Below are 18,704 nucleotides of genomic sequence, written 5' to 3'. Positions count from 1 at the left end.
ATAGCTCTGACATCTCTTCAATCAGGACCCTTTGACTTTCGATGGACATCATGCTCCAACAGATATCAAAGGTACCATAAAAGCGATGAGCGGTACAGCAAGCCTAAGAAGAGTGGTCAGAAATCGGAGTAGTCATGTCTTTCAACAGAGCAATCGAAAGCGACATACTCATTTCCCTGGCCCACAAAGGTCGAGTTGGCTATCCAGCGTTCGAGCATGGCTGTTCTAAAATCTGTTTCTGCCTACTCTTGCTACGATCCGTGGCTACAGCGTGTATTTACTACTAGGAATCTGGGGGAGTTTTATCATAAGTAGTTGATTCATGGAAACTTACCCTTTATTTGAATTTTTTAGTTTTAGGCAGTCAGTGATGCTTATTGATAAAAAGTCCATGGCAGGTCGGAACGAAGAACTGGATAGTGACATTAGATTTATGGACAGATATGGACACCCGTTACTTAGCTTGGTTAGCAATGTATTGAACCTCGGAAGAGCTCCCAATACTCAATGTTCTAGATATTCCATTGTAGAAAATGACTTTGAAATGCTTGTCGGATGCTTTTGGTTGATCCTTGAATCATAACATGGCATGGGATTAAATGAGTGCAGTATTGGATAAATGGTTCATTTTTCTGCTCTATCGAAGGGGCGCTGAGTTGTCGTGATTGTTGAGGTAGAAAGACTTTTGAACCCCATGCGCACTCTAGCAGTTCTCTATGAGCTCTATTGAGAGAGGAATTTGTGTTATGTGTTATTTTGGAGTAGCATTCAGCACACTTGTGATAAGTTCACTTGCGTTGATACCGGGATTCTTATCAAAGACCGCTAGCTTCACGATCATGCTCGCCAAAAATTTACATCATTTTCTATGTAGCTTGGCAGTGAAGTGATTCAAGATTTTCACTTGGATATGGTCTTGATTGAAAGTCCATGATAATTCGCTTCAAGTAATTTTGTTGTTGATTTGAAGATTCATATCCATTTCATCAGAGTGTGAAAGCCCGCTGCTATTATCTTAAGCAATGCGGAGTAAAGAAGCGGGTTGAATCAGATGCGGGGGGTTCTTTGACTCTCATTCCACTTTGTTATCAATACAATCAATAGCAACATATCTATTTTCTAATTCTCATCGGATCCAGGCAGAGCTAGTATCGTATCATATAGAGTGAATATAATTGCTAAATTTGTCTGCACGCACTAACTCTTTTGGGTATACTTCCTTGGCTATTCCATCTACGGAGTTAAAGTCACAGAACTTGCTACATACATAAGAAAAATTGCATTTTCAAAATCCCATGGATAATATAACCTTTCTTACATTTCCAGGATGCTTCGTTTTATTACTGATTTTGAAAGAAAGCGACTCGAAAGAATTTCAACAGCTGTCACAAATCATGCTGTTGTCCACAGGTATCAACAAGCTTCGACTGGAATGGAAGGACCTCATAAAAATTATCTGTTTTTTCAAAAAGTAAAGAAAATTTCGAAACGATTATTTTTCAAGGTTTCTAAGTCTTCATTGAATCATGAGTTGGGCACAAATACCACGAACGCTGGCGAATCACAAAGTAATGGAGAAGTTCTTCATAATGGTGGGTCGTGGGACGAAGAGGAAGAAGAAAGGACGTTCAATAGATTTCAAGACTTGCCAATTGAACTAAGAGTAAGTGTCTCATTGCTAATATCTATTTGTACTTCACAAGACCCCCTTCTCAATGAAAGACAACTGACACTTGTGCATCTCAACAGCTTGACATTTTGGAATTGTACCTCGAAGAACCACGCATTACAACATTGAATTTCGTTTCATCTGATCTTCTACAACATCACTATATGTTTGGAAAGAGCTTTCGTCTTACGTGCGGTTCCTTGCCACCAATCCTATGCCTCAATCATGAATACCGGGATATGTTTCTTGATAGGTTCACCAAGCCAGGAATTACCAGATCGCATACCACTTTAAGCATTGAGGATGCATTAAAGATAATTGCCAATGAGAAACACAATACCGCCCTACGTGATTCATTCGCCGATGGACCGCCGAGTTCGTTTCCCATTTATTCAACGCGTACGCACAGAAACATAATTTACAACCCTCAAGATATCATATGGATCCAAGGAGATTTTTGGCTCGACGAACTACGAAGATCAGCACTTGCTCGCTCAGCTTTTCATAACCTGAAATATCTCGCGATTTCATACAAAACACGACGAAAATCTCTTTTTGAGCTGGAAGACATGCTGAATTTCCTCCGTTGCATAATCTCGACGTTTGCAAATCTCCAGGGTATCATGTTGTTACTAGAAGTCGAAGATGTAGTACCGGAGAGACCAATTTACAATGGCGAGATACAATTTTATGCTCCAGAGAGAATTCGAATGGTTTCAAGTGGTCCCCATGATGCTTCTGTTATTTCCCGGAAATCTCTCTCTCAATATTGGAGGAAGGCATTAGGCAAGCCAGTGGCATCGTCAGAAGTAGAACCACATACTGAGTACTGGTCAGCAAGACGATTGGCATCAGATGCGTGGCTGATACTCGACTTTATTAAATCACGGGCTATTGAAGCTGGGAATCGAGGTTGTGAGTACTTTCACTAAATCAAAACATGACGAAGGTCAATTAGGACTTATGAATATCCAGCTAACTAATGGGTGTCAAACTAGTTTCTGTTACTCCCTGGGCAGATCCAAGCGAGGTAGAAAGATGGGAGATACCGTTCATTCAAGTGGTCACTGCAAGTCTAAGTACATCTAAAGGTGAAAAAGATATAGTGCCTACAATCAGAATAGAGGATTGGAACGAGGAATAGGAAAATTGGTCTTGGTGCTAGGAGATATTTGTACAAAAACACAGGGTTGTTTCATAATATGGATCGTCTAGCAGATGAGTAAATTGGCCTATGGCTGCGGCTATAAAAGCTTCTGTATTTAATTGATCTGAGTTATCGTCACATTGGAAAAGGCTACGATAGTTATTTGTGTCTACGACACATTCTAACAAATGAAAGGGTTTTCATTGAAAAGCATCTTTCCTGTGATAGTGATTTGCATGGATCAATGATACGAGATCTTTAGGAACCCTAAAGTGTTGCATATTATCCCATGGTAGCAGAAAATATGATGGTGAGGGGTTTCTGATGCAATCCGAATAAGATTTATGAGTATGAGGAACGAATGTAGTCTTGGAGTAGCAAGTATCTGCGCTGTGTATGTTAAATTTTTGGCGGGGTCTCGCCTACAGCAACATACATTGTAGTCATGGTCGCAAGAAAGGGATTTAAATGCAGCAACCACAAGCATAAACGTGAAGCCTCATCATAATGGAACCAAAACGAATGTTCAAAAAATAGTCAATTCATATCCTTAAATCTGAAGAGTGGGCTTTCCCTGGAAAGCAACGCCGCCGAATCTCTTGACCACTATCGCAAATTCAAGAAAGGACCAATAAAATGATTTCGTCATAGTAGACCTGCACTTCATGAGTGCGCCCATTTTTTCCGCATGCTGAAATCGATCTCCACCAGGAAGCTATCGAATTCTGAACTCATTAATTAGTAGTAGAAGCGGAGAATATAGCAAAACGTGAACGCCCGATGGACTGTAAAACACTCACGAACACGACTGAAGATTTCACTTCTCCACAACAATTTGATCCGGAGATGTAACCTTCGTACCATTAAGCCAAAGCGATGGCAAGATAAGAGGAAACTTCACCGCGCTACCAAATTGCGAGGCATGATTTTCATATTGACCAAGAGTAATCTTCTTATCACACACATCTTGAGCAAGCGTGTGCAAAGTTTCTTGGACCACGAAATTTTGGCTAGCAAGACTGATACAGGCCAGACACTCGGATGTCAAGTCAGGCATACCGGCGTTGCAAAGACAGCTTGCTACCAGTTCGTTGCGAGCGATGGGATTGCCGATGGGTGCATTGACGTCTTTGAAAAGATCTACTTGACAGGATTGCCAATGCTCTCGCATTTGCATGCAAGTAGCATCCACTACAATATTGCTTAACTGGAGTTCAGACACGGGTATTTCTTGAAATGACAAGAACTTTCCAGAGCTTAGGTATTCATTACTCACTGTAGCAATATAGAACGGAAATATCGGTTGATTTTCCCCACAATCCTACGATGGACTGTTTGGATTCGAGAGGAACAGTTCCAGCTAGCGCAGGTATGATGAGTGCAACAAGTGCAGAGACAAACAAAAGAACCTTCATAATGCAGAGATGAAAGGAATGGCAAGACTAGTAGATGTAAGAATGCTAAATGAATTTGGAGTCGTTGTGGGTGCTCTTAATTGTCGTCAAATTCGATTGTGTAGGCTGGAAAGTCAAGATTTTATTGAGAGCATATTATTCAAGTGGACACACAGAACTCAGAAAGCTATCTTAATTCTATTGAGGGTGATGGGTAATAAGAGCAATTTTTTGTAGACTGTGAGAGTGAATATTAGACAAGCAAAAATCAGGAATCTAATTATTAGTCACCTGAAACACAATCTTGGAAGATAATGACCGAGGTGAGACCACCTTACTATAAGACAAAATGGTTCGAAAATAAGGTTTGCCTAATAGCAGATGACTATAGCATAACAATAGAACGATTCAGAACGTCAGATGCATACTTGTGCTCGCTAATTGATGTCCGAGGCCCTTGGCGGGGGGTAAACGATAGTGCTTGGCAACTGTCTGTAGATCTAGCATGTGGAACTTTTTATCATCCCCTCAAATTGCAATTACAATTGCAGAATGATGATTGTATGAAGATAATTAATGATATGGGGATGTACATTGCGAAGGATCTACACTGGGAGGTGAAGTCTCCCCAAACCCACTGATGTATGCGAAATTTTGAGCTTGTAAGATATTTCGATTAGAAATAAAAAACTCGTCTTCGAAGGTATTAGATGTCATCATCTAATGGCTGGCGCCCCGAAAAGATGGCTGGTTCAAATGTTTATTAATCTGCCAAGTTCAGGAGCCTTCTAACCATGCGTTTCACTAAATAGCTCTCAAATATTGATTCAAAGGATAAAATCAGGGGAGATAAGACAGTTTATTGTAATTGAAAGATTACTTTTAGGTGGTTCCTTAAAGTGATTCGATTATAAATTGAAGGACAAAGATTGGTCTACAATCGTATGTCCAGCCCCAGAAAGTTATGAAATGAATCTCGACTCAATGCTGTGTTCTAATCCTGGGCTTCTTATGAATATTCAGATTCTTATAAAGTCCCGCCCAATACCATGGTCGCGCGAAGTTTTGGCGCTACTAAAAATACCGCACTCGATAGATCCGACTGGCAACACAAGGTTCACTAGAACGCAGAAAGAGGTTGACTTGGGGAGATCTGACAACTCTTTCAAGCTCGGAAAGTGACATAAGCAGCGATTTTAGAAAAAACCCGCGTGCATTGTAGAAATCCATAGAACAAATCACAAGTACAACAGCTTTCATTTGAACAACATGAAAATGTATCAGCTTGCGAGCTTCTAGCTTGATAAAACCATCTGATGTCCACGGTCTTTTGTCATATGAACCAGAAGAAGGGTAGCGTAAAAAGAAGCTCAATGCCTGGCTGCTTCCACAAAGTAATTGGTCCTTGGATATAGCCGTTCCCATAATTTCGGAAAATGTAAAGTATTTGTGAGAAAACGTGACCACAATGCAAATGGATACCTTTATACATCAGTTGGGTATTCTTGCTGTATGATGGTATCTCGGTGGTCGCCAAAAGTTCCTCCACCCTGAATTGCTTCCTCGTCAACGTCTTTCTCCCATGGCTTACGACGCTTTCGTGCAACCGGCTTAGTACCCTGATCCGTCAGAACTGTATCGGGAATATCACGGATTCCCGGAATGGTGGCACCAGCTGTGATTAAAGCGACGATTTCAGCAAAAGATGGAGGATATGGTGGCGGGGCCTTTTCATCAGCTGTAGTGATAGCAGGTAGAAGGTCATTTTCATGATCGAGATTTGGAGTGTTGGAAGATGAAGTATCATTTGCTGAACTGGCGCTATCAGGCGCAGGGGCATCAGTAGAAGAAGATGTGGATGGGTGAGTTGCCAGATATGCCTTATATCCATCAAAATTGATGTCAATCTTCTTCTTACGAGAGAGATAGAAACACTGAGCCCGAAGCGTCAATTCTCGAATTTGATCAGGTGAAGATGCATTGCCTAATATAGCTGATAGACCGCCCTATTTTATGTTAATCGATGGTTTACCAAAATCTGCAACTCTGAATAACGTATCGAGGGCCAATGAAGGAGGGTTTGAAAGAAGATAGCAAGAAGCTTACCTGGAACTCTTTATCGGTATCCCATGGATATGAAACGAGATCCTTGTAAATGCTGATATCACTACTTCCTGATTGATCTGAAGTATCTGTCGCCATTCTGGAGAACGAGATGAGATGGTGATTAAGAAAGAAAAGACACAAAGCTGCTGGTCATAAGTAAATATCGGTGTAACACAGAAATTATGGTGGTAAATGGCGACGTTGGCGAGGCCGGCTTATCAGATGGTGGGGTGTTGTGGTGTTGTGATATTATTGAGGTAAATCGTTGATGTGTTTGATGAGGTTGGATTGTATTGGAAAGATTAATATAATAAGAGGTTTTGATAAAGAATAGCTCTCGGCAAGAGTTCGCTCTCCAATTCACTGCTCTCCGATTCACTGTGTAGAGAAGAATCGTAATAATACAAGTAGTCGATGATGGGGATGATGAGGTGAGGTCACGTAGGTGGTTGTAATAAGGCTGAGATAATCCCACATGGTGGGTTGAGGTGCTTTATAGGTTCATTTGACTAACCGTAGTGAATTATCAAGCTGTCATATGCCATGCCGTAATCGATAGATCCAACCAATCATATTACATAATCCCGTCGACAGCTGGAGCTTTGGGACGGGTCCTATACCGAAACAGGAACAGAGTTCAAGCGAGCGCTTCCTTGCCGCACCGCACCTTAGCTTTAAGCTTTTCGCCAGAGTAACACTCATGCCCTCCACAAAAGTAACACCCAACATTAAACAACTCTCTCTCCAACACACTTCAACATCTTACATTTCAATTGCCCGATATCCAACATACTCATTCTTTCTTTTGATTTTACTCGTTTTTTCTTTACTCTGCAGCTAGCTGTGGGCTGTGAGCTGATCGCAGTTTAACAAGGCATCATGTCTGAATTCATAGGGTGAGTTCCAAGGCTGAAACTGGAGGACCTTCTTCAACACTCTACATCACATACTGACAAAGGCGCGTTCATAGATCAAGGATATCCTTGGTATCAAAGAGCGATATTAGGTATTTACGATGGTTAAGTCACATTTGGCCAAGTATTAACGCGAGTTAAGATACGTCGGTACGCTTCATGAGATTAACTCGGAAAACGCAACGGTGGCCTTGGAAAACGTCAAGTCCCATGGAACAGAAGGACGAAAGGACAACCCCGAAGAGGAGATTGCAGCTTCGGATAACATTTACGAGTACATTGTCTTCCGTGGGGGTGATGTAAAGGATCTGCGTATTGAGGAAGCGCCTGCGCCCAGAGAAAGCATCCCCCCACAGGTGCCCAATGATCCTGCGATTCTTGGAGTAAGTGAGCTATCCTTTTGAGCCAGCGTACCAAATTATTCTTGGTTGTACCTATCGACTTCCTTTTAATGATGAGATATTTCGGATGTTAAATCATATTGTCTCCGAGAGCGCAAAACCGTGTGGAGATTTTCCGTTGCCTTCCTTCTGATTCAGACCCTCAAATCATATATTCATTGTTTGATCCTCATAGAGTTTTGGCTAACAAGATTACTTATCATAGAGCGGAACTCGTCCAGCTCCTACATCTGTGCCAGGACCCCCTACTCCTCAAAATCAAAATCCGCGGGGACCTCCACCGCAAGGACAAAATGCTCCCCAGCAACAAGGACCACCTCCAGGCATGGCTTTTGGACAATATCCACCTCCTGGATTTTACCCTCCTCCGCCTGCAGGGTGGGGTAGAGGAGCTCCTCCTGGTCCAGGGTTTCCAGGAATGTCGCCATTTGGTGGCCCGCCAGGCTGGTATCCCCCACCTGGACATGGATTTCCTCAACACCCTGGCCAATTTCCCCCTCCACCAGGCTATGGTTTCCCACCACCAGGTCAACACTTCCAACAGCAAAATCAGCAACAAAAGCCATCGCCAATTGGACCTGGTGCGAACAAACAACAAACTCCTACTTCCGCAAACCCAACAGACAAACTAGCAGATGTTCAAGCTCCTGGTACTGGAAATAATGCTGGACCAGCTCCCAAGCAAGCGACACCACCTCCTTCCAAGAATTCACCAACTGAAGTAGATGCAAGCGCTACGAAACAATCTCAGCCTACAGCTCCTCCCGCAGCTCGAGCTACCCCAAGTGGTCCTAGAAGCGCCGGTCGCGTTCAACCAGCAATTCCATTAGCTAGTCCTGCAGTGACCAAAGCTCCATTACAAAACACCACTACCTCTGCAGTTCCAAAACAGAATGACACTTCCGCAAGTTTGAGAGATGCCACACAAGCTGCGACTGCCGCTGTTGCTGCTGCAATGGCTAAACTCCCTCCAGTTGGAGGTCAACAAAGCAATGGAAGTGCAGTTGATAACCTAACCAGAAAGGTCAACGAAATGCGAACAACCGAACCTGTTCGTGCTCCCAGACAACCAGGCACTAATGGATTTACCGCAAGAGGACGAGGACGTGGTGGTCGGGCTCCTGGTCCAGCTAAAGTCGATGTCCCCGCGGCCGACTTTGATTTCGAATCTGCTAATGCAAAATTCAATAAACAAGACCTGGTCAAGGAGGCTATTGCTGGATCTCCCCTTGGGGAACAGCCTCCTGCGCCTGAGGCTGAGGTTGAGGAAACCGCACCCAAGGCATATAACAAAGCCACATCATTTTTCGACAACATTTCGAGTGAGGCAAAGGACCGTACAGAAGCTGCCGGAAACAGAGCTGGTGGACATCAATGGCGAGGCGAAGAACAAAAGAAGAATGTTGAAACCTTCGGCCAGGGAAGTGTCGATAATGGCGGCTATCGTGGAGGATACCGCGGTCGTGGTCGCGGCCGTGGTGGATACAGAGGAAGAGGTGGTTATGCCGGTAATGGACAGCCTACACGTGGCCGTGGTACGGGATATCGAAGTCATGGTGATTCCCAGACTGTGTCACAATAAAACACACCCAATCATGAATCGAAATTTGCTGGATCAGGATAACTTTCTTTGCTGTGTATCAAAAACTTCGCGACGAATTTTTTAATTTCGGATCAAAACAGCAAGGGGGAGGAGCTATTTCCTTTAAACGTGTTTACAATCGTTTTCTTTTGCATTTTGTTTCTTGCGTGTATTACCACGAAGGGTCTCGTGAGCGAGACTGAGATATTACTGGATCTTCATCGGCTTCGGTGGCGCGTGAAGCAGATCACTGGTGATTGAAGGGAGTGGGGGATTTTCTTATTCACAAAGACAAAAAGGTCTCATTTGATATCACAAACTATACTTTGGGAGTTGGGTGTCAATGATGAGACGAAATAAAGGCTGGCTGAAAGGGCTGATTTTGCTCGAATGAAGATTGTCATTCATCTTCGATGAAGATTTTTGAAACTTCTTCAGTAGGGGAGGATAAGTCATGAGAATCAGATGAACATGATTGAACGAGTGAGAAAATGGGGATATGAGTTTGATGGTCAACAGAAAGGTGAAAACTAGATACTGCAGTCTACATCTTTTGGAAATACGAAAAATGACTATCAAACCAATAATACTGTGATGCACATCTTGTGCTTTGAGAAAGATTATCTTGCACTTGAATTTTCATTGATACATTTGTGATACATTTGAGAAGTGTGTTCCTTCAAGTTCTATGCAGTTTAGACATCTATGTGTATTATGTGATGTAATATATTCTGACATCCTATTCTGAAATTACCCATGATATATGTATGATATATATTTATCACCCCTATCATCTTGCCTGATCTCGAACAACTAACCACTCATGAAGAACAACTACACTGCATAGCTCTATCACCCCTCGGCACATCCCCACACCATCTCTCTTCTTCCTCTTTATCCCCATCCCAACTTTCCTTGAATGGATCACTCACCATCTTCATGACTCTATTCAGTACCTCTCTCTCGCCACCCTTGTCTACCCTCTTGATAATTTCATCCAAAACCCAACCCTTGGGTATGAATTTCGGATTCACTTTCTTCATTGCTATCATGCGATTCTCGTCATCGCCATCCGGTCCCCAATCTTCATATATTCTTCCTTGCCATTTCTGAAGCCAGTCGCTGAGACGAGTGGTTGCTGATTCCATGGTGTTGTTAAGACCGGTGACGCCTTCGTGATGGAAAAAGGTGGTGGAGATTTCTTTTCGCGAGGCGCTGGTTTCGAGAGAGGCAATGGGGATGGAGGAAAGTTTACGGAAGAATTGGTTGAAGTCTAATTCTAGGCTTTCCATTGTATCAAGTAGTTCGCTGTATAAAGTTTCGAAATCCGTTTCTTTGAATACCTTGAGTCCGAGACGGGCGGTCATGAGACGCTTGTATTCTGCTAGGAAGGTGGCTTTGTATTCTTCGCCAATGCGGGTTATGAGAGCTTCTGCGCGGGAAACTATTTCGTCGGCGGCTTCTTGGCGGACTCCTTTCTCAATGAATTCTTCAGAGTCGACACCGGCACCTGCACCTATTAATTCACCCAAAGATTCACCTAGACGGACTAGATTCCACCAGATTATGGTTGGTTGATTGCGGTAGGAGTAGCGAAGCATATGGTCATCGTGGTTAGGAGTATAGCTAGGGTCGAAATTATCGAGGAAAGCGAATGGTCCAAAGTCAATGGATAAACCAAAGATGGATGTATTGTCCGTATTAAGTACACCATTTGTGAAGGCATATGCTTGCCACGCTGCAACTGTCTTTGCATTGCGCAATACAATTTCGCGATATAGACGAGTGAAGCGATTTTCTTCGAAACCAGCCGGACCTTCAATTGTGTCCTTCGATACTCCTCTTTCAATAGTTTCTGTTTTGCCATCATCTGCAGAATTTCTTCCTGGTAATGATTCCCATCCTTGAAATACATTTTCTGCGATATATGTGCAAAGCTCTCTTATCAAAGCTCTATCCCCACGCGCTCGTAGTATATCGAATGTTCCAATACGTAACCAAGATTCGGCGAATCTTGCCACAATGGCCCCGGGTTCTGTTATTTCCCTCCTGACTTTCGAAAGCGGCAAGAGAGTCAGGGAAAGAGCTCGGGTAGTAGGGATCTTCAATCCATTCAGAGCCTCAGAGACAATAAACTCCCTTATACTTGATCTTAACACAGCTTTCCCATCTGCAAATCTCGAGTATGGCGTTATTCCTGCACCCTTCAATTGTAATTCGTATCGAACGTTACTACTCGGATTTGTCGTCTCGAATAAAGAGATTGCTCGTCCATCGCCCAATTGACCTGCCCAAGAACCAAATTGCCACCCGCCATAACATTGCGCCCATGGATATCCTCCCTCCAATTTCTCTTCATCCCATCCTGGAATTTTATTGCCGGCAACTGTTTGTTTGAATTCTTCCGTGGATTCTTCTCCCTCCTTAATTCCCAAATCTCTCATCGCAGTGGGACTTACCGCGAGAAGTTCTGGATTTACCGAATGTTCCGGTCGAACCCAAGTAAATAATGCGCCCTTTACCTGCCGAGGTCCAATTTCATCGCGAGCAGTTTTGTGCGATGCGGCAGGCGTGGGAAACTGAGGATCGGGAGGTAGTGATGAGGTAAATGTCCATGATTTAGGAAGGTCTGCGAGGGATTTTCCGGCAAAGGAAGAGGCCTTCGAGGGACTGCTTTGAGAGATATGAGATGCCATCTGAGCTATGCGCAAGCGGGGTACCAGAGGTCTTGAGAAGAAACGCAAGAGCATGAACTATTTTGATGATACTATAGATACTCTTGATAAACAGAAGCTGATAAATATTCTATCAAACTTGAGAAAACTATCAAAGTATTCTGTGATTGGGTATGGTTTGGGACTGCTTTGAATACCTACCTAAGTACTTTTGGTTTGTGTCTAAGAATGAGGGGCAAGGGAGGCAAATGTCGTGCTCCGGCTTGATTGGGTGTTGATAATCGTTAATAATCCATGCGGACCACAAGCTACCCCTAGTTATAGTTTTACAGGAGCTCGGGAGCTTTCTCGGGTGACATAGTGGGCTTGGTGGAGTTGATGAACTTTAAAATCGTCATGCAACGGGAGTATAGATATATATCTAGGTAGTACCTACATTCTACCTCCTCCTTCACTGTTGTTTCCTATGAATACATTGATCAATTCTGCTTTCAGATTTTCCACTCGTCCTCTTATAAAACGTTCTTTTAATCTCCATTTCTCTGCAATTCCTGCTCGTTACATGATGAATTCTGAAACCTCGGCATATCAAAGTTCTTTTGGAGCTGGAGGCAATTCGGGCGATTCTCCAAAGCAGATGAGTCAATTGCAAAATCTCAAGTTAAATGATGGGACTGAGATTCCAATGCTTGGGTATGGCCTTGGAACTGCTCATTACAAGCCCAATTTAGATGGTCAGATCGATAATGAGATTGTGAAAACGGCCGTCATGGCCATCAATGCTGGCTACTATCATTTAGATGGAGCTCAAGGTGTTTCTCATCATTCAATGCTTTCGAATGATTACCATTTGTAACACCTGTTTCTAGTGTATGGAAATGAAACCGAGATGGGTATGGCAATCAAAGAATCCGGTGTTCCTCGAGAGAAATTCTTCATAACTACCAAGATTACTGGTACCAAAGTAGTTGACACACAAGCTACCTTTGAAGAATCTCTGAAGAAGCTTCAACTCGACTATGTCGATCTCTACTTGATTCACGCTCCATACTTCGCCAAGACCCCTCAAGATTTACAAAGAAAGTGGGCAGAGATGGAAGCAATTCATGCATCCGGAAAAGCGAAATCTATTGGAGTGTCTAACTTCCTACAAAAGGACATAGAAACTATTTTGGAGACGGCGAAGATTATCCCTTCCATCAACCAGATCGAATATCACCCTTACCTTCAACATGGATCTCTGATTCCTTTCCTTCGCGAGAAGGACATAGCAATAGCAGCCTACTCTCCGTTGACCGCTGCCGTCAAGGCTTCTCCTGGACCTTTGGACGATACCTATTCTCTTCTAGCTAAGAAGTATGGAGTCACACCCGGTGAGATTGCATTGAGATGGGTCATTGATCAGGGAATCGTGGCATTGACTACTAGTGGAAATGAGGACCGATTGAAGGGATATCAGAAGATTAAACAATTCAAACTGACACCGAAGGAGGTGGAGGAGATTGCTAAGATCGGTAGCGAGAAACATTATAGGGGCTTTTGGAGGGATAAGTTTGCACCGGAGGATAGGTCATAGATGGGAAGATTGGTGGAAAAATCGAGGAGTATTTGGCAAATACATCTGATCATTGGACTTCATTCCACTTCATTGCGAGGTTAGATTTTTTGTGCTTTTACTGGCATCTTACCTCTTAGCCGTCTTATGCCATCAACAATACCAATCCTGAGTTTCAGCGTTAGTGAATATGATAAGATGCATGTATGACCTCATCTTACTGGGTTGCACCCTGTATCGAGCAAGTGACATGACTAAAATGTGCTTCGAGGGCCTAGGACAATACCTAGTCAGGGCACAATGACAAGGTACTAGAACTTGCTGAATGTTTTTGCAGTAGGCGACCATGAATTAGGCTAAAACGCGGATACACCGAGAACAGAAATACTAGCACATCCAAGAATATCCTCTGACAGTCGGCCCTTCAAGCGGCTGACTAGTACTAAATGTGGAAAACAAGTGTTCTTATACCTTGTTTCTGGCCTAGAAACGGATTGAAATAACTTCAAGAAAAATAGCAATTTGTATCCAACAAAGTCCTATCTGGCAATATAACGGTATTGGGATTATTAAATGACGTCAATTCAATCGATTCTGGTCAACTCGGGATACTCGCTTTCCCCGCTTGAAACCCCGACTATTATCCTTGTTTGTTGGTATAGACCGTTTAGGTGTTAAGATGCGATGTGTTTTCTGGAATTGCGAGGCTTGTGGTTTGTGATGTTTTGAGTTGCTTGGGGAATTTTTTGAAGGTTTGTTGGATTGCTGTTTCATGTTGAAGTAGAAGTGTTGTTAAAAGAGTGTGCTGGGTTTTGTGTATTCCCACACGAGGGTGCTGGTGAATTAGCTGGTGGAGTCGTGCTCAAGTTAGTTTGCTTAGTCATTCGCAACAGTAACAAATTTCCTCAATCCTATCACAACATGAGAGATCACTAACATCCACCCACTATCTTCCATCAATAATACCTCCAAGCAAGTGGCCAATCTTCTTACTTGGGATTCGAGATGTTGGAAAAGTATCTAATGCGAGAGGCTAGGCGGGATAAGGAAAGATCTTTGGAGGATCAGCAGATATTCTCGCGCAAATTTGATCTCCATCAGTACTTTTCCCCGGCTAGTAGAAATACTAAGAGATTTATTTATTATGATCAAACTTCTGGGATTTCTCATGTTCATGATGCAAATGAGATGGCTGGTGACAAGAAGAGCTTGGTGGTTGCTGTTGATGGAGCTTGTCCTCAAGGTGGGAATGCTTCGGGAAGCAAATCATCTTGTGGGATATTCTTCGGGGAGGATTCAGGTTTCAATACGTACGAAACGATAGAGGGATCTGATGGGGGACAGCAAACTAAAGACTACGCGCAGCTGGTTGCCGTTGATCTTGCACTGAATCTCATAAACAGCTCAGTCCTTGAAAATTGGCGGTCCACTAGCGAGCGTGAAGGATCATTCACAATCGTTATCATGACGGATTCAACATATGTTTATGACACCTTCACCACGTCGATTTGGTTATGGCGCAAAAATGGCTTTGAAAGTTCCGAGGGTGAAAAGGTCGTTAACCGTGAGTTGATAGACAAGATTGACAAGGCTATTTTGGATCTTGCGGAGCACAAAGTTTTGGTTCGTTTTTGGAGCGTCCCGAGAGAGGATAATACAGAAGCGGAGAAATTGGCAAATCGTGCTTTGCAAGATGGCAGGTAATATATATTTGAAGCGGTGTTGGGAACGGTAGAATCAAGAATCTTCGATTGGCTTCTTACAACCCATAGTAGTGGCTGGGCAGGCAGGATAGCAGAGAAAATTCGATTCCTTCCTACCGCCAGACCATTGGAATGAAACTTTTTTTTAACATGGAAGGCCTTTCGTAAAGCTCTATATCTCGTTCTCTGGAGGTAGTCTAATTTTGGGAGCGTCTACGTTACTGCATTTGGAAGTGAAAACCAACAGAATTTTCTCGTTCTGATTTTCGATATTGTCACGCAAAAGAGTTCACAACGAATGTCGTAAATTATCCGAGATGAATGATAGTTGAACCAATCTATTTCAATGAAGAGATCTTCACCTCGAATTAAACATCATAGAGGGTATAAAAGCGTCAGTCAGTGAGCGACATATACATAACGGGCACAATTAATACTCGAACGCCTACTCTTGGATATTAGTCAAAAAAGTAGATCATTTCAGGTTACCAAATTGGTACGAGGAGATGAGTGGGCAGTTTTGAGAATTAGGATTATTTTCACAACTGTTCACAACCACATGTTCGTAATCAAGTATAACGGAGTGGTGCAGAATGGCAGGAAGGCTACCAATCAATGGTTTTCCTTTGAGGAGGTCTATCATATGATACGTCTAGCAGTCAAATTCAGATATGCAAAGCTATCTACTATACTTTTAAAATGTGCTACTACACCAAAGTATAGACCTAGCTGTATCAGAACATGCAATTGCTCACTGTTCATATCATGCATAACACTGCTCAAACTTTGACCATACCTACTTCTTTATCCGAGACCAACGTTTTCTCCTGATGCCCTACTTATCTTCGCATATCAATGATTACCTAGCACTTATCTTCTCCTTTAACAATAATCGAATTACTAGCCCATCTCTATCCTCAAGTCGTACCTGCACCCTATATGTACTGACGTATCTGCCATTCAGATCTTCTCATCAGCCAAGACATGTAGCAGATACACATCGTCATTAGAAACTCAACATCCTACATATTAATCCATACATCCCTCAATAGAAGCAAGCTCTGCTTTCGAAAATTTAGCTCCTCTTCTTGGCTATTCGCATGCAGCTCCAGGGGAGGAGCACATTGTATTTATGAGAGCTCTACACACAATAGACAAGACCACTCTTTCAGGAAACCTCATGATTTATTAGCGAGGAGACCATAGAAGTATTTCGAGAACAAGCACCTCACCAATCGAACTCCAGAAAGACATTATTGATCATTCAGGACACTCTCGTTTCCCACCTCCTCCCACCACTTTTTCTACCATATTACCCATAAACTCTGGCTCGGAGTATGTATAATATTTATATCAACCACCACCACTTTTAATATTCGAATTACTCCTTTTAACTTCGTTCACATTTGCAGCAATTCGTTTTCCTAATGCGTGTATGCGGTGTGGTTTTCTTTAAATCATGTAAAAGATACTTCGGGGCCTTACCGCGTGCTTTCTAAATTGCGTTTGTACCTCTATCCAAGCAAATCCCCTCGCAGAGCTTCACATATAGTCAATTTTAAAATCCTCACAGTCACCGATTCTGATTCTGACATCGAGGAAGTCCTGAATCTCTGCTTCCCAGTTGATTTTCTCTCTAGAATATGAACAATCACCAAGACCGAAGTGACATCTTAGCATCGCAGGTACTGGGAAACTCATTACCTTCAACTTTCTCAAACGATGCTCCATGACAAGATTTTCTCAGAATCACAACGCACCACAATAAATATATGTATTCATTACGTCCAGCTTCAACTTCATCCCGAATGAAATGCAAGAACTAAATCGAACAGATTTACGAAAAGCACACGATAAGATGGAACTGTCAGACAATCTTCTCAACTTATCGGAATCATCTCAACATTCCACCGGATTCAGAGTCCCGCGAGTAAACAGTCGTGACATATTCACATTAAGAACAGGTCAATGAACCGCATGCACATCATACATCTTCTACTTTGTGGTTCTCTGATTCAGATACCTGACATCACATCTCTGTGAGGAAATGAAAATCATATTTTACTATCATTTCCCTTTTTTCATGTTCCCATAGTTCTGCAAAAATGCATCAGCTACCTACACTTCACCTCAGAATCAAGATACCAAGCCACTTGATATCGCTACGAAATATATACTCGGTTTCCAGTTGCGTCAGCCAAAAATATCCTTCCCTACATCGTACCCAGATAATTTCTAACCTATTAACTGCCCTTTCAATTTCTTGTCTTCTCCAAGAAGCACCCTAAAATTTTAGTACACCCCTCCCCCTCCTACTTATCAAAATCAAAATCTACTCTCATCCACTCATTCATACCTAGCGAGGTACTTGTACAAAAAAACAATCAAAACAATAGCAAAGTAACAAAATGAGAGAAACATACAACAGTAGGGATTCGCTGGTGGTCACCCACCCAACTACTAATCTACCGATCTGAGGCTTGTGTATGGCAGAGCGGACGGGATGCCCAATTCTCCTCAGTCTATGGTCGTATGTGACAGCTTCATGTACTTCAGATAGTATATAGCTAATTCACAATATACGTGTGCTATATGCATATTTCTTTGCAGACCGAAAGGGAGTCTTTTTTATTTGATGAATTTCACTTGATCTCTCATTCAGCTTTGCTTTCACAAGCGTAGATGAAGAGTATTATTGTAGTTTGTTACTGTTACTGATGGGGTGAAAGTGCAGGGTAGAGTGTGTGTAACAGTAGCCATGGGGTTGGTAATCTCGGTAGTGTAATATTGTTCTTGTGCATGCCCTAACATGGACGAGTATAGCAAATGGACCGTCTTAATGAATGAGCGATTTGGATGCTCACTGCGAAATTTGGTACCCTGGATTGCAACAGTGAAAAATTCAAATGTATTATATTATACCATGAGTATGAGTAGATATACTGGCAGATAGAATCTAATAAGAGTGTGTCCAAAAAATCTCGAAAATCAAGCTGCTTATCAGACAAATTATCATATTCGATGAGATATTAATAGTAATTAGATGTGAAATTTTAAATTATCTTCGGGGGATTGATATGATAGTGCGGTCAAGACTCCATGACCACGAAGAACCTCCATCACTTGACGGAGGCTGGCATGAAATGATATATTTGATGCAAGATAGTATTGCCACAGAAACAAAAGAAGGCTGGAAATTATTTATTTACCACCTTCAAATTTTTTTGCGGCCCCCAAAGCTTCCAGCCACATCGCCGCACACACCATATACTGACCACCACCGACTCTCGCCAGCCTTTCTTTCAATCATTGTTCACACAATACCCATTCCTCAAAAGACTTCCAGGTCCCTTATATATCCCCGCCACACGATGGGACAGAATCATCACCCAGTAACGCCCCTCTTCACAGCATGTAGAAATGTCGGTGTGATATCCACACTCTCGTGGTGCATAGAGTGCATACATATTTCACCCCACCTGTGCATGCGACATGCACAATTTCCCCCACCGTTATATCGTCAACTCTGTAAATCCCGCTCGAGATGGTGGTTGTCAG

The 18,704-nt window shown here is 42.6% G+C and overlaps 7 protein-coding genes across 7 annotated transcripts; 4 read left to right on the top strand and 3 right to left on the bottom strand.

Moving 5' to 3' along the window:
* Window positions 1-1,327: 1,327 nt before the first annotated feature.
* Window positions 1,328-2,813, top strand: EAF02_003586 (uncharacterized protein; the record flags this gene model as incomplete). The annotated part of the gene is made up of 3 exons (XM_038899634.1): window positions 1,328-1,663; window positions 1,750-2,584; window positions 2,668-2,813. 3 exons carry the CDS (start codon window positions 1,328-1,330, stop codon window positions 2,811-2,813), a joined length of 1,317 nt encoding a protein of 438 aa, XP_038760561.1.
* Window positions 2,814-3,362: 549 nt separating this feature from the next.
* On the bottom strand, window positions 3,363-4,347 carry EAF02_003585 (uncharacterized protein). Its single transcript, XM_038899633.1, has 3 exons — window positions 4,093-4,347; window positions 3,617-4,007; window positions 3,363-3,541 (listed from the first exon to the last, which is right to left on the bottom strand). Exons 1-2 carry the CDS (start codon window positions 4,229-4,231, stop codon window positions 3,634-3,636), a joined length of 513 nt encoding a protein of 170 aa, XP_038760560.1. The 5' UTR covers window positions 4,232-4,347; the 3' UTR covers window positions 3,363-3,541; window positions 3,617-3,633.
* A 1,347-nt stretch (window positions 4,348-5,694) lies between these two features.
* On the bottom strand, window positions 5,695-6,412 carry EAF02_003584 (uncharacterized protein; the record flags this gene model as incomplete). Its single annotated transcript, XM_038899632.1, has 2 exons — window positions 5,695-6,216; window positions 6,317-6,412. The coding sequence occupies 2 exons, from the start codon at window positions 6,410-6,412 to the stop codon at window positions 5,695-5,697; spliced, it is 618 nt and encodes a 205-aa protein (XP_038760559.1).
* A 783-nt stretch (window positions 6,413-7,195) lies between these two features.
* EAF02_003583 (uncharacterized protein) lies at window positions 7,196-9,213 on the top strand (the record flags this gene model as incomplete). The annotated part of the gene is made up of 4 exons (XM_038899631.1): window positions 7,196-7,212; window positions 7,287-7,322; window positions 7,373-7,613; window positions 7,837-9,213. 4 exons carry the CDS (start codon window positions 7,196-7,198, stop codon window positions 9,211-9,213), a joined length of 1,671 nt encoding a protein of 556 aa, XP_038760558.1.
* An 821-nt stretch (window positions 9,214-10,034) lies between these two features.
* Window positions 10,035-11,909, bottom strand: EAF02_003582 (uncharacterized protein; the record flags this gene model as incomplete). Its single annotated transcript, XM_038899630.1, has 1 exon — window positions 10,035-11,909. The coding sequence occupies one exon, from the start codon at window positions 11,907-11,909 to the stop codon at window positions 10,035-10,037; it is 1,875 nt and encodes a 624-aa protein (XP_038760557.1).
* Window positions 11,910-12,354: 445 nt separating this feature from the next.
* Window positions 12,355-13,618, top strand: EAF02_003581 (uncharacterized protein; the record flags this gene model as incomplete). The annotated part of the gene is made up of 2 exons (XM_038899629.1): window positions 12,355-12,700; window positions 12,758-13,618. The coding sequence occupies 2 exons, from the start codon at window positions 12,355-12,357 to the stop codon at window positions 13,462-13,464; spliced, it is 1,053 nt and encodes a 350-aa protein (XP_038760556.1). The 3' UTR covers window positions 13,465-13,618.
* Window positions 13,619-14,448: 830 nt separating this feature from the next.
* EAF02_003580 (uncharacterized protein) lies at window positions 14,449-15,147 on the top strand (the record flags this gene model as incomplete). Its single annotated transcript, XM_038899628.1, has 1 exon — window positions 14,449-15,147. The coding sequence occupies one exon, from the start codon at window positions 14,449-14,451 to the stop codon at window positions 15,145-15,147; it is 699 nt and encodes a 232-aa protein (XP_038760555.1).
* Window positions 15,148-18,704: the final 3,557 nt, after the last annotated feature.

Source organism: Botrytis sinoallii, assembly GCF_014898435.1.
Source record: "Botrytis sinoallii strain Bc 23 chromosome Unknown BSIN_005, whole genome shotgun sequence".
NCBI classification, from domain to species: domain Eukaryota; kingdom Fungi; phylum Ascomycota; class Leotiomycetes; order Helotiales; family Sclerotiniaceae; genus Botrytis; species Botrytis sinoallii.
This window is presented reverse-complemented; position numbering and strand designations above follow the sequence as displayed.